Source organism: Mixophyes fleayi, chromosome 2 (assembly GCF_038048845.1).
Source record: "Mixophyes fleayi isolate aMixFle1 chromosome 2, aMixFle1.hap1, whole genome shotgun sequence".
Lineage (NCBI taxonomy): Eukaryota > Metazoa > Chordata > Amphibia > Anura > Limnodynastidae > Mixophyes > Mixophyes fleayi.
The window spans coordinates 158,587,197-158,601,999 of NC_134403.1; the positions used below are offsets into that span (position 1 = coordinate 158,587,197).

General features: G+C 37.8%; 1 protein-coding gene across 1 annotated transcript in view; it reads left to right on the plus strand.

The window, feature by feature from the left end:
• FRMPD4 (FERM and PDZ domain containing 4) overlaps positions 1-14,803 on the plus strand; it is a 402,711-nt gene that overhangs the window by 158,346 nt on the left and 229,562 nt on the right. Inside the window, exon 2 of the mRNA XM_075194815.1 lies at positions 10,865-10,981. Coding sequence (XP_075050916.1) covers positions 10,944-10,981 — 38 coding nt within the window. The 5' untranslated portion in view covers positions 10,865-10,943. The remainder of the gene's footprint in view (positions 1-10,864; positions 10,982-14,803) is intronic.

Consider the following 14,803-nt stretch of genomic DNA (forward strand, 5'->3'; position numbering starts at 1 on the left):
CAGTCCATGAAACAGGGAAGAAGCATTTTGCTTCTGTTACTTTGCTTCACAGCAGAGGATTTTTTTTGGGCTGATGACTACTGTTCGAAGTGGAAATTTGGAAGTGGTGATATGGAAAATGTAAGTGAATGGAATTTGATAGTCTCAAAATGAAGGCAGTGGGAGAAGTGGTGATGAAGCATACCAACATATACCAGTATACGTCGACCAAAGGTTGAGGCCAGAACATTCAGCCTTGGTCTCATAAGACCACATTATTTTCCTCCACTTAATATGGGATTCTTCCACATGCTTTCTTTCTGGAAAATTGTAGGATTAATTTCAAGTGAGTTAAAGGAAGTGCCCAGGCTATTTCACTCACATGGACCATTTCAATAATCTCTACCATAGAAGACTGTATCTCCAGTGTGAGTATAGGCTACTTGGTGGCCTTTTAGCAAGTGCACTATTTGCATAGATGCCAATGTGTGGAGGATGGCCCATTCCAGATAACTTCATGGTTGTGCCATATTCTTTCAAACTCTTTATGATGGATTTGACAGTGCTCTGGAGCATATTAAATGTTTTTTATATTTTATTATACTCTGTTTTTGATTGTTGCTTTTTAATAAACTTTTATCGGATTTGCTTTGAATGTTATTTAGTCTTCATGATGAAGTTATTGTTTGGAAATGCCCAAACAAACTCTGACTTCTCCCTTGCAGGTATATTTATTTTATTACTCATAAAGACCAGAGTTGGAACTTAAAGACAAAAAGGCACTCCAGTCCAATAATACATAATAACATATATTGTGTTCATCAATTTATAATGTTAATCAAACTTCTTCGACAGACAACTTATATAAAGGCATTAATTGGCATATAGCCTTTATTAGGGGAAAAAAGAGTAATAGTTGCTATATGTTGGAAGAGCACATGCTCATCTATATAATCCAAATACATTTCTTTTGATGTTTAAGTTTGAGGTTAGTCCTTTTCCTTGTGCGGTTACAACTTTTTCTTGGTAGATGTATTTAGTTTGAAAACAATTAAAGCAGTTTAATCATGAGAGAATAATGAGAGTTTTTTGTTTTTTTAATTTGACATTACACAGTATTTTGTGTTGACCTGTGGCAAGAATTCCCAAAAATACCAAAAGGGGGTATACTAACATTATGTGTAATACGCTTTACTACAGTAACACTTTTATATGCTAAAAAAATGTATTGAATATAGAAAATTGTGTAAGACGAGAGGCTAAATGTTAGAAAGTGATTCCTTCTTCAACATTTTCTTGTACAGTGCATTCTCTCATATGATTTTTGGTGAAAAACCTCACAATGTTAACATATTGATATTATTATTATTATTATTATTAATATTGTTCTTTATAAAGTGCCAACATATTATGTGTGCTGTATATTGTGGGAATCATGATATAAATATATACATTGACAAGAAACATTAAGTAAATATAATCCTGCCCTAATGAGCTTACTTTCTAAGCGGGTAAAATTAATACAAAGCACAGAAGCATTATCAACCACCAATATTAAAGCAACTTTTGAAGTCTGGCACTTTATGCAGCTGTTGTATATTGGGATTAATTGGAGACGGTGGAAAATGGAGACATGGAATATTAATTAGTCATTATAGAAATTTTAAGACAGCCAGTTACTGGCAACTATGACTGTCGTTCACCATTTATATTATCTTTGAGTGCTGGAGAAGGCTTTTGCTTTTGTGTTGCATGGCACTCTTTGGGTTATCAGCCAGTTTGGAGTATCAATGTGTCTGGTATTTTCCTTCGTCATCATGCTAACTGCTGGGCAGAAAGCTAGTACACTTGTCTTCTGTATTTACAGTTATGATGTCAGTTACAACTGTCCACAAAGAAGCCGCATAGATCACCAGAGGAAAAACATAACGGCAACTGCAGTACCAGTTATACTCACTAGGTTCAGCAGCTGAACCGAAGTTTTCAAGTAGATGTTCAAAACAACCCTGTCCTTGGTGTGATGGCACTTCATGGTACTACCATGTAGTTTTCCTATGCCTTCACAAATTTGTAACATTTTTAGATTTGCAAGATTGGGATTACATATAATATTACATATATTATTAAGTCAAATTTAATTATCTTGATGTCCTGATTATGCAGTATTTGTGACAGGGCTGACTTTCCCATTGGGCACGCTGGGAAATTGCCCAGGTCCCCATGGGCAGGGCTCTGAAGTAATTAAGACAAAAGAAAAAAAACCTTTTTGCGGTGTCAATCCAGCTCCCTCCCTGTTCCCCTCCTCCGTGCTGCGCTCTCACTGATTGTCGGGCTTGACGTCATTACGTCCGACATTTTCAGTGAGGAGTGCACCGAGAGAAGAAAAGAAGGTGATAGAAAGGTAAGTGAAGGGGGAAAAATAGCAGAATAATGGACGGAACAGAGTCTGATACAGGAGGATACCAGAAGCATGATGAAGGGGGACAAATAGCAGAATAATGGAAGGCACAGAGTCTGATACAGGGGGAGACCAGAAGCGTGATGAAGGGGAGAATAGCAGAATAATGGAAGGCACAGAGTCTGACACAGGGGGAGACCAGAAGCATGATGAAGGGGACAAATAGCAGAATAATGGAAGGCACAGAGTCTGATACAGGGGGAGACCAGAAGCGTGATGAAGGGGAGAATAGCAGAATAATGGAAGGCACAGAGTCTGACACAGGGTGAGACCAGAAGCATGATGAAGGGGGACAAATAGGAGAATAATGGAGGGCACAGAGTCTGATACAAGGGGAGACCAGAAGTGTGATGAAGGGGAGAATAGCAGAATAATGGAAGGCACAGAGTCTGAGACAGGGGGAGACCAGAAGCATGATGAAGGGGGACAAATAATAGAATAATGGAAGGCAGAGTCTGATACAGGGGGTGACCAGAAGCGTGATGAAGAGGAGAATAGCAGAATAATTTTGTTTGTGTTGAACACTTGATTAATAATAATTCATAGTTTATAATAATTTATTTTGTAATAAACAAAACATTTATGTGGATTAATCTCTGTAGTACAGCATGTTTTTTTTACTGTTTAAACAGTGATTTTGTTGCAGGTAAAAATAAATATTAGCTTAATTTTATCGATAATTTACATTTTTATTCCTGTGAGTGGTTGGGTAGGTAGGGGCCCCAGTGCACGGCTTTGCCCGGGGGCCCATAATGTTGTTAAGATGGCCATGATTTGTTATGTGTATGGGGAGGCAATGTTAATTTTTAGTATTGTTTTACATTTTGAATGTATAACAGTGGACTCTTGTACAAACATGTACACATTCATATGTATGGTAAATAGTCCTGCAGTCTACACAGAACTTGAATTCAAATTGATTGCAAATGATTAATTTTCTCTTATTTATAAAAATACATACCCAGTAGTGTGGGTGCAGCAAACAGGATCAGAGCTACAGGCTGATGATAGAAGGGAAGACACAGGTGAGCTGGTGGTAAGGGCTTCTCCCCTTAATATTTATTCGCCCATGTGGCTTACAGCCATGGACCCATGACCAGGAAACGCCTGGGGATTCCGCAACCTCCACACCCCCATCCTGGGTCCCTGTCTCTTATACTCTTCCTTTATAAATTTGGGTCCCACATAGCCAGCCGTGAACAGGCTTTCGTGCTTTGCTGCATGACTCCTTCCCCTTTGGTGATTTGGTGACTCAGTCTCCCGCATCACCTCCTACTTTCATGAGGCAAGGCGTCTCAAGTGTATTGTTCTTCCTCTATTGAATCACTCTGTATGTCTCTACACTGGCTGCCTGTTTTCTACCGAATCCAATATAAAATACTTTTACTAACCTACAAGGCCATCAACAAAGCTGCACCAACATACATCTCCTCTCTTGTCTCAAAATATCTCCCAACTCGGCAACTCCGTTCTACACAAGATCTGCGTCTCTCATCCACCCTCATCACATCCTCCCATTCCTGGTTACAGGACTTTTTTCGGGCTGCACCCACTCTATGGAACTCTCTCCCTCGCACAATAAGACTCTCCTCTGGTCTACAAACTTTCAAGCGTTCTCTGAAAACCTACCTCTTCAGACAAGCTTATAATATTCCTCAGCCACCCTCTTAACCTCGCTACCTTTAGCCTGTTACACAATTTCACACAAGACAACTACTCCCTGACCAACATTGTTGTGTGACGGTTTCATTTAGCTTATGAGTCACTTTTACCTTTGCAGTCTGGCTGGGCCAAAATGCAAAATGTAGACTTAACCTCATGTGTCAATCTCCCATTGTCCCATAGCTTGTAAGCTTGCGAGCAGGGCCTTCTCACCTCTTTGTCTATTTTACCCAGTTTGTTTATTATGTTTGTCCCCAATTGTAAAGCGCTACGGAATATGTTGGCGCTATATAAATAAATGATGATGATGAAGATGTATTGTCAGCCCACGTGCTTACTATCAGCACTCTCAGAGCTCCTTCCTGCTCTAGGAAGTGCGACATAGATTAAGGATGGAAAGACAGACCTCTGCCCAGCTGAACGTTTATCATAGCAATCTGAGCTAATTAATATACTGTTCTCACTGCTTGTTGGATCCTCAAAGAAATGATGTGGGAAAGGAAATTATTTTCTGTAAGTATTTACTTAATTATAATAGTCCTATATCTCAGTTGACAGGTTATTTTTGGCAACAATAACAGCACGGCATGTGCAGTCTTTTACTTGCAACTTTGATTTACTGTAGTATTCATTAATTTCCTCACCCTGTCAACAATCTACAGTGTGATCGAAATGAAATTAAGTTAAGTATGCTTACAATTTGCAAGAAGATTGACTTGCATTGTTATTTAGATATCTTAAGCCAGACCCTTCAATATGACCCCTTTCACCTGGTACAAAATGTTCTGCTTCTGAACTTTCCACTTAATTTACTATTGCAGTTATCTGTGATAAATTCATTAACTGATGAGAATCAATTAATTCAGCACAGCTTAGTGCAAAAGTAAATTAAGTGGGAAGTTTGGGCGCAGAGTATTTTGAATTAAGTGGAAGGGTTCATATTGGAGGTATTGTCTAAATAATACAGTATTACAGCAACTATCATTTGCATTTTTATTTAATGTAAACCATAATTTTAGGAAATACATTTTTTAAAGTATTTTGTTTCCTTTAGTGTACTTATAAGTAGAATGCTTAACATGTGTAATGAAGGTTAATGTGAATATACTGTCAGAATCTCAAGATTTAGTGTTATACAATTACTGCATATAAATGTCACCCTTCAGCACAACGCAGACAGTAAACTATGAATATAACTAATCATATATACCATATTGTCACATGCCGGGTCTTCGGTTCCTCTAAACCGAGACCCGGCTCGCTTATCTCCCTGCTGGCGTCCTTGCAGCGTCGCGGCTGGCCGCCATCTTAGGTACGAGTCTGTCCATGCCCAGACCCGAAAGCTTCTTAAAGACTCCCCTCTCTACTCATTGGTCTGCAGACTGTCTCTCCCTATTTAAGGCACCCTCTCCTTACCCTAAGTGCCTGTTCTTGGACCTCACTCTTCTAAGAACAAGCTGTGGCTTAACACCTAGTTCTCTCTCCTGCTGTCCGCAGAACATCTCCACCTTTCCAGTGGTAATAGCCTGCAGCCCGCAGACCTTCGCAGCACCTTCTAGTTCTCTCTCCTGCTGTCCACAGAATCTTCAGCATTCCAGTGGTAATAACCTGCAGTCCGTAGACCATCGCTTCACCTTTCAGCTCTCTGTCCTGCAGACCGCAGACCATCTTCCCTGTGTAGCTGAACTAACGTTGATTCTGCCATATTCTCCCAAGGGCCGCGACCTGCGTAGCGGAAGCCGCTAAAATCCATACCCTCTTCCGGGGGTCCCTGGAGAAGACCAGCCGCTGCGTTAGACTCTGCGCCTCTGGTGAGAAACAGCTATTGGCAGGATCAGGGTGTGAGATTCCTAGTTACCCGTGACACATATGCAGGACCAGTTCTAGACAAAGTGGATGCTAGGGCAAAAAGAGACTTTGGTGAACCCCCTCCCCCGATCCCCCTTTACACATACTGCAACTATCTCAGGAAAGTGCTTTCAACATTCTAGTGATTATATATATTATGTATTATAGTTTTCAACTCACACAATGACACCCAAATCCATTATTCAAATCCATGAACATTGCTGGTTTTACTTGCTTTTATAATATTGTATTATATTATATGATTACTGGTTGCATGTAGTTGTTATAGTCCCATAGGAAGGACATTTCCGATTATATTAGACCAATCATCTTGATGTGACACTTCCTAGCAAAAAAGGCAAATGATAATATGTTCTGTAACATCTTCACATATTCAACTGTTTATGTAATTAGGTATATTGTTAACATCTATCTATCTGTGTCTACAATAGTTCATTAAATTAATCTATTTTACACAGCATTGGTCACATTACAAGTGAGAGAACATGTTCAACCTATGCACAATGCTATCCTACTGAATTAATTAATTATAAGTATCTTGCATTAGATGGGGGTCTTATTTCACATATAACATATCAACTCACTCATTCCTATCAACTGGAAATCATATCTTAAAAAGATTTAAGCATTAAAAAGGTCTAGGTATTGTTAAGGATTACAGCCAGAAGGGACAAATGCTTTTATATTTTGAATGAAGATCCCGTTATACTGCTTAGACCTTTTTAAGAGGTTATTTGCTAATAGCATCGGTACCTGGGAAGGAGCATGTGCTTATAATATATGGAAAGCAGTCAATTTCTTAATGTAGAGTTATGTGAATATAGATGGCCCATTTAATTAAGTAATTCAGGAGGTCGGCACAGGCATTTCTGATAAATCGTACATAAAATGAAAGCTTTAGTAATTTCCTCTTTAGATTTAAATTTAGTATTTTTCTCATTCTCTCTTAACCTATTATCCCTATTGGTGCTTGAGTGCGAAGATCCTTCTCCACCTCCTGCCTAGGCCACCCCAGTTCCCCAAAGAGGCGCCACACACATGCACAGCACTGACTATTAGTATTCTGGGGGTCAGGGTTCAGTGTTCAGTGTATTCATGAAGCATTACATCGTATCTAATGAAAACTGTATAATACATGATACAGCAGTGCTCTTGGATAGATCCATTCAGTTCTATTTCATATATCGGTGGTGCTCTGTAAGGAGCAATTACGTCCGACCCTGGTATTTTATTTTATTTCCTTTTGGATTATATCATGGACTAGTTCTTAAAGAAGATTCCTTTGCATCTAAGTGTTTAATAAAATAATGAAATGGTTAACAAGCGCTTGGGATAATTTTTTTTTTAAAATAAAAATGCCTTGAAAGTCATTGTATGTGTGTTTCTTTACCATTGTGTGGAAATACAGGTTCCAGAGGGCTCTGGCTGTCAGGACATGCCATCATTTGTAGTTTTTCAAGTGCTGGTCGGCTCTGGCAGTCACTGGCACACATGCATATGCTGGCACTTCTAGTTATACAAATGTCAGCATACCCAAGCAGTTAATGACTGTCAGGGATTGCTGGGGCTTGTAGTTCCACACACTAAACTAATGTTTTTATTATTTAACCCACCAGGTACGAATCATCCTTGTGTATTCAGCCGATGCTGACGAGCTGGGGCTGGCTCACATTATGATACTCTGCAGGTTTCCCTTTTATGGTGTAACCAGCCCAGCCTGGCATAGTCTGGTGCCGGTTACTGATGTTATAGGGGGACTGCACTCTGTTTGGCCCCCTGCATTAGCAGTAACCAGCCCAGTCTATAAGCTCTAGTGCAGGTTATTAATTTGGGGGAAGCCACGCCGTCAGTTTCATTTGTTTAAATTATTCTCAACAGATTTTATGAATGAATGACTTTTACAGTACAGAGTCCCTTAAGCAGCCACTGCTAGTACTACAAGGAAAACAGTAATGCTGATTTAGATAGTTATGTTATAGTATCGCAGTGCAAAACTGTAGCAAGGGGATGGTGCAACTCATTAACATTATGCAATTGTACACATCCTGGTTCATGGTAATGATTTTTACATCTGCAGTTACCTGTCAGATACATTGTACTAGAAAGATTATTTAATCACAATGTTAAGCTAAATAAGCAGTTGTATTTGCTGGAAAAAAAGAATGATTAATTTTGTTTCTTAAACACAACTTGCTTCAGCCTTTATTTAATTTTGAAGAAAATTTTTTTCTCATCATTATATTGTCTTTGGTCCTTAAATTATACTGGGCTTAGTAGACAGCAAAATCTCCTCAATGGGGTTTGTGTGAATGGGAATATAATCTAGGCATGGAATGCTCAGGACTGCTGAATATATAGAGAGGTAGACTTCAATGGCGGAACTGCCATTGGCGTAGCAGGTGCGGTACGCCAGGGCCCATGGAGATAATGGGGCCTGCTGCACGTAGAACTAGCGAACTGTGGGCCCCGGTTCCCTTCTGCCGGCTTCCCTGCACCAGGGCGCCTAGTTCCGCCTCTGGTAGACTTGACTTTTTTAGGAAAAGATTTAGGTACAACACTAATCATTTATTGTTTAGGTGAACTAGTCTTCTTGTAAAGACCTGTTTTTCTATCACACACACACACATATATATATATATATATATATATATATATAAGTTGAAGTCCAGTTTGTTTTTCTCTGGCGTTGGGGTGCATTTATAAAGGGAGATTTTGTGTCACACACAATCCATAATTTTGCATCCAAAATGCAATAAAGTCAACCGAAAAGAACATATTATATCTGTTCAATATAGTTACAGACATGCCTAATTGTTTGATATGTGTGCAATAAATTTACTGGCGTAGCTGCCAACAACAGTAATAAAAAGCCATCTGGGAGAACACTATAAGTATTGTTCATTGTGCAAATCTTCTTGGTCCTGTTTCACAAAATCTGTGGACATTTCAGCCAATATTCCAAAGGCTTTTAAAGTACATCATAAGCTGCTAACTCAAAACTCTGCCTGAACACAAGCCAAAAGAAAGAATTTGTTACTCAGTGTAGTTTAACATGCCATATGCTGCATCAAGACATCAATATATTATAAATCAGCAGCTTGAAAAAAATAATAAAAGAGGTGACCCACTTTAGGACAATAAGTCCTACTGGCACATTATTCATTTCATATTGCCGTTCCAGGAAGTCACTTGTAAAACAAATTCACCTAACCTCTAGCCATTACTGCATACTTTATAAGTAGGAATGAGAGGGAGACTGCTCCAAAAAGATAATGAAGTTTATTCAATTGCATGATGCGAAGAGTTGATATAATTGATAGCAACCAATCAGATATAAGCTTTTAACCATCTAGTTTAGTTAAACTACAGGACGCTAATGTCTAAATGGCTCTTTTGGGCTATATAAAAAATTTAACTTGCACTATTTTATTAAACAAAACCAATAACTGTTGTAACAACTGTTGAGAGTATATTTCAGCTCTTAAGTGCAATATATGAGTGACAGATTAAAGTAATAAAGGGATGTAATAGATAAAAATTGCTTTATGTAAAATGGGAAAGGTCCCTTTTTTTGCAGAAGTTCTATTTATGTAATTCAGCAGTATGAATAAGGCAAAGGAAATCTTTATATATCATTTCAATAAAATTGATTTCTGAATACACATTACTGAAAAATAGGAAGTCATTTATAAATATGTTAATTGCCATGATTAATTGAGGTCATTTTATGTTTTTAATTTTATGTTTTGAATGTTTTATTGTTTTAATAAAATGTGTGGGTGAAAGAAACGTAAAAAAAAAGTTCTATTCACCTTCCTCGGCTACCTCCTGGGGCTAAAAAGCTGCTGAGGAGGACCTCTGAGAAAGTGAGTCCCCTTCACCCACACATTTTATTAAAAAGGATAAAACATTTATGTGGATATACTGTATAAAAGAGATGCTCCTTGTTGTTTCTTTCATTCGTATTCCTCAATTCTCAATAAGACAATTGCTAACATTGTTATTCTTTCACCGGGAGTTCTATGATTGAAAAATAACATTTAGGGGGGAATTGAACATCGCACCGTGCACAGTGCCGGCAGTTATGGTAGAAAACTCTACTCATTCTCTGGTGCGAGGAAAAATTAACAAAAATTTCTGTCAAGCTTGTCAAATCTCCTCCGCGAAGTGTCTCACTGACGTTCCAGAGACAGTTCTCGGCTAGTTGAATACTACTTTTAAAAGGGAAGGTTGCAGTATTTTCTCTTATTTGATTTAATATGATTTGAAGTTTTAATGTTTTGTTGTCATGTGGTATCACAGTATTGGTTGTCAGCCAAGTTCTGTTACAGTGATCAGTGAGATCACAGGGAATGAGAGTTCAGTCTGCCATGCGATTAAGTGGAATTGAAGATCAAATCAACAGTATACAAGTTATGTGGCACAATCCAATGTGATACAGTGGAGGTCATATATAAAATGTCAAATGTGCTGTGGAAAATAATGTTGTGCACTTGGATTTGCACAAGGCTTGCTGCAGTATTGCAGGGTTTGGACAATACAAGCAGATTAAAGGCTGGAGTTTTTAAAAGGATATTTTGCCAAGGTAGAGTATAGTACAAAAGGAACATGGTTTCTTAGGCAGATTAATAAAGTTTTGCTTTTGCTTCAGTGGCTATTATTATTATTATTATTATTATTATTATTATTATTACTATTATTATGTTTTCACTCTTGGACCAGTGGTATATTTTCTGATGTTCACTTTGACTGGCATTGAGTGAAACTGCTGCAGTCTACCCCTAGAATATTACCAGGTCACCATGCCTATATTATTTATGTAACAGTTTTACACAGTTGGTTATCAGTGTCATGGTAAATAATTTCAAAGTCTTAAGTATTTTATTTTTATTTTAGTCACAGAACAAAGTCTTCAGGGTGGTCTCCACCCACTGGGACCTGGAGTTTGCCTCAGGGACCACCTTATGGATGGGAGATGGCGACAAACAGAGACGGGAGAGACTTCTTCATCAGGTACATTACATGTCTTTTGTAGACAAGTTCGAAAAATATTATTATGCAAATGATTTTAGTAATTGTGCTTATGTATATCAAGAAGAAGTAGCTTTCATGTGACTATGCTATCTGCAACGGTATCTATGGCAAAGCTATGTGAAGAAAAGTAACTGAAAATTCTATTACAAAATTTGACTATTGAATAATGGGTGTAAAGAGAAAGCTTCTATCTTTATGTACAATAGGAAAATTATTGCAGTTTTTATTACTGTACAAGAGAATTTATTAATGGTTTATTCAGATACCATGGAAAATGTGCGTGGTAGAAAGAGTAAAAACTCACCACGTTAGTACCACCTTTTTAATAGATCCCCTAAAATTTCTTACTGGGTTTACTCTCTTTTACATATTAAATTAATAATGAGAGTGTGTCTCTTTTGTGTTTGCTTGTATCTATTACATTGGTTGCAGTGTGCTTAGAAATGTTCTTTTCTGCAAAACTGTAACCAAAAGGTTCAAAATGCATCCCATTAAATCTATAAAGGGCTGGGTTTCTGGCACTTCTAACCAGAAAATACAGTTCCTTTTGCTGTGTGCCCAGCTGTAAAACATGAAACACCTATCAAAATGTGCTGTATCCCTGCCAGCACATTTAAATAATTTTAGATATGCAAAATTAAATCTCATTTTCAGCTTCAGTGCAAAGCTATTCACACTTGTGTGTCTAATCTACACTTAGCAAGGAATCTGCCCAATGCCTCCCAATCAGTGGTGGAAGTACCATTGGTGCGGCACGTACTGTGCACCGGGGCAGAGGGTCGGGGGCCCCGTTTCCCTCCTCCCCACCTCCCTGCACAGGGACCCACAGCTCACTAGTTCCGCCTCTGCTCCTAACAAAAAAAGTTTGCACCACTGCAGAAGCTGGTATCTTGGTCTGCAAATGTATCTATTTGTAGAAACCAGTGCATTTGCTCAAAAGTAGGCACGTGATGCCCCAAACCAGCATTTGCACTTTCATAGATAATCCTTAATGTTTGAATCTTTCTATGACTTGAATACAGTGTTTAGCTTGAATGATGTTTCTGAACACCTCATTGAATGCACGTGCTATCATAATGGGACTGCCAGGCTGTTTTAATTTCCTGCAATATTATTGTAATAATTGCGAGGAAAATAGCAGTTGTCACTATGAACTAATTATGGATGAGTCATGAAACAGAGCTCTAGCTTCAATTTACAGTAAGCCTAGAAATGACTGGCCCTATATTAGCTGTTCAGGAGAATAAAGTGAAATGTGCTTTTCCTTTTTATGTGTTCTTACTCATGGGTATCATTCAACCACCCATTAGTCTTTTGAAAAAAAAATGGAGTAAAGAGTAATGGAGAAAATCATGTGAGCATAGCTGGGAAATTTGTAAAGAAGCTAACCTGTAGATGCTTTAGAATAAAACCTGTAGAAGCTTTAGAATGAAACCTGTAGATGCTTCAGAATGAAACCTGTAGAAGCTTTAAAATGAAACATGAAGAATTCTTGTAAGGAAACCTGTAGATGCTTTGGAAGGAAACCTGTAGACGCTTTAGAATGAAACCTGTAGATGCTTCAGAATGAAACCTGTAGAAGCTTTAAAATGAAACATGAAGAATTATTGTAAGGAAACCTGTAGATGCTTTGGAAGGAAACCTGTAGATGCTTTAGAATGAAACCTGTAGATGCTTTAGAATGAACACGTAGAAGCTTTAGAATGAAACCTGTAGATGCTTTAGAATGAAACTTGTAGATGCTTTAGAATGAAACCTGTAGAAGATTTAACATGAAATTTGTAGATGCTTTAGAATGAAACCTGTAGATGCTTTAGAATGCAGCCCTTGATAGCCATATTTATAGAGACCGACCGATCAATACAGCTTTTTTATTTGTGGTATTAAAATCAGTATTTATATAAATCTTGAATTAAATATATACAATAGCCACTTCTGAGAATTAAACTGGAATTTCATTTTAGCTTATACAGTAAGGGGCATATTCAATTGACGGCGGGATCGTTGAAAATCCCGCGCTCCAAAAATATTAGCGTTAACACAGTAATATCTCGCTGGATTTCAGCTCGCAGCTCCCTGAGCTGCGAGCTGAAATCCAGCGAGTAAATTACCGTATTAACGGTTTTTACGCGCAGGATTACCGTATTTACGGTAATATTTTTGGAGCGCGGGATTTTCGGCGATCCTGCCGTCAATTGAATGTCCCCCTAAGTATAACAATAACTTATAATAGCTTATAAGTACACAATAACTGTTAAATGTAAGGGGTGACAATAACAGTAGAATGTGAAAACATTAACTAATTTAACATATATTGAGTATATTTGTAAATGCTACAAACTTTCACTTCATACTGAAATAAAATGTATTTCAGCTTTACAGTATTTTAATGGGTCATCTTATTGTTTGCTAGATTCACAATGTAGTATGTACAAAATTATGTAGCAAAAATTAATCTTAAGAGCCAGGAATGTAGCTGAGCTAAGAAAATTGAATTGGTTAATAAAAAAATCCTTGCATTAATAACAACATAATTTATCTGTGTAATCTGGTTTATTTAATGATATTGTCTCAAGTAAGATGAAATAAAATTCGAAATTATTATGTAATCCTTACTTTAATTTAAACAATATTTTTTAGACTTTTATGTTTATTTGGCATATTAATTGCTCAGTGACATACTGTATTATATTACTCAGCTCTTTGACTTTCTATTATTGGAATTAGTAAAACAATTAAGTAATTTTTATAATGTGTTAGATTTTGGTCTTAAATTAATAGTTGTCACTTGCTACTTAAATGCAGGCTGCCAAGTGAGAAGCATTGCTGTCTATCACTGAGCATCCATTAGAAGTTTTTTTTACCTCCAGCCTATAGTTTGATTGAATGATTAAATGAGAACAGAACCTTTGCCTTGATAGGCTGGAAACAAACTGCATGAAGTTAAATCATCTCTATCTGTAATCTAGGGGATAATGCACAGTAGCTCTCATGTTGAAACAAAAAAAAATCTGTCACTTACTGTGGGAAATGTTACAGACTGTATGAGTAGCCCAATGTGCCCTTAGCAGTTGGCACTGAGATGCAGTGTCTAAATGAGTGTGCGGTCTTCAACTCGCGCAAGAAGGTGATGAAGTTTTCTGTGGGACACCAACAGGTTGCTGCTATCAGGATCACACTGCTGCACAGATTTAATGTCAGTATAAGAGCTGAAGGTTAGATTAACATGTACACAGGTATGGTCAGGTCAGAATGGGGAGATCAAAGACTAGCACAAATATCCAAAATAAGCTGTTGCTCAGACACAGTACTATGCACTGAATGACCTATTGATTTTAACGCCTACTCATGTCACTAAAGATAGATGGTCATGTCGTCTCCCATCTTGGTGGTAGTGTCCCCTGTGGTCTGGTTGGGACAAGGGGTGGGGTGGCCTATGTCCATCCAGGTGGTTCTGCTGGGCATTCGCGTGCGGAAGGCTCTTGGCAGGGTTCTTTCAGTGACAGTTGAACAGTAAAAGAAATCATAACTGAAGTTGCATCCATTTTGTCTTCTCTTACGTATATATAAATATATAAATGGATCGGAGGCACAAAATATATATGAGCAACCTGATCTCACACATTGTCCATAATATAAGCTTAATACCATCTGCATATATGAATGTACTATAATAGTGTTAGGTACATTAACTGCAGAAGCTTGTCATACTGCCTGTCTGTTGCAGTGAGTATCAAATGTGAGCAACTGTATATATGTATATATCATCTGTTACAATAAGTTCTGAAATAAAATCAACAA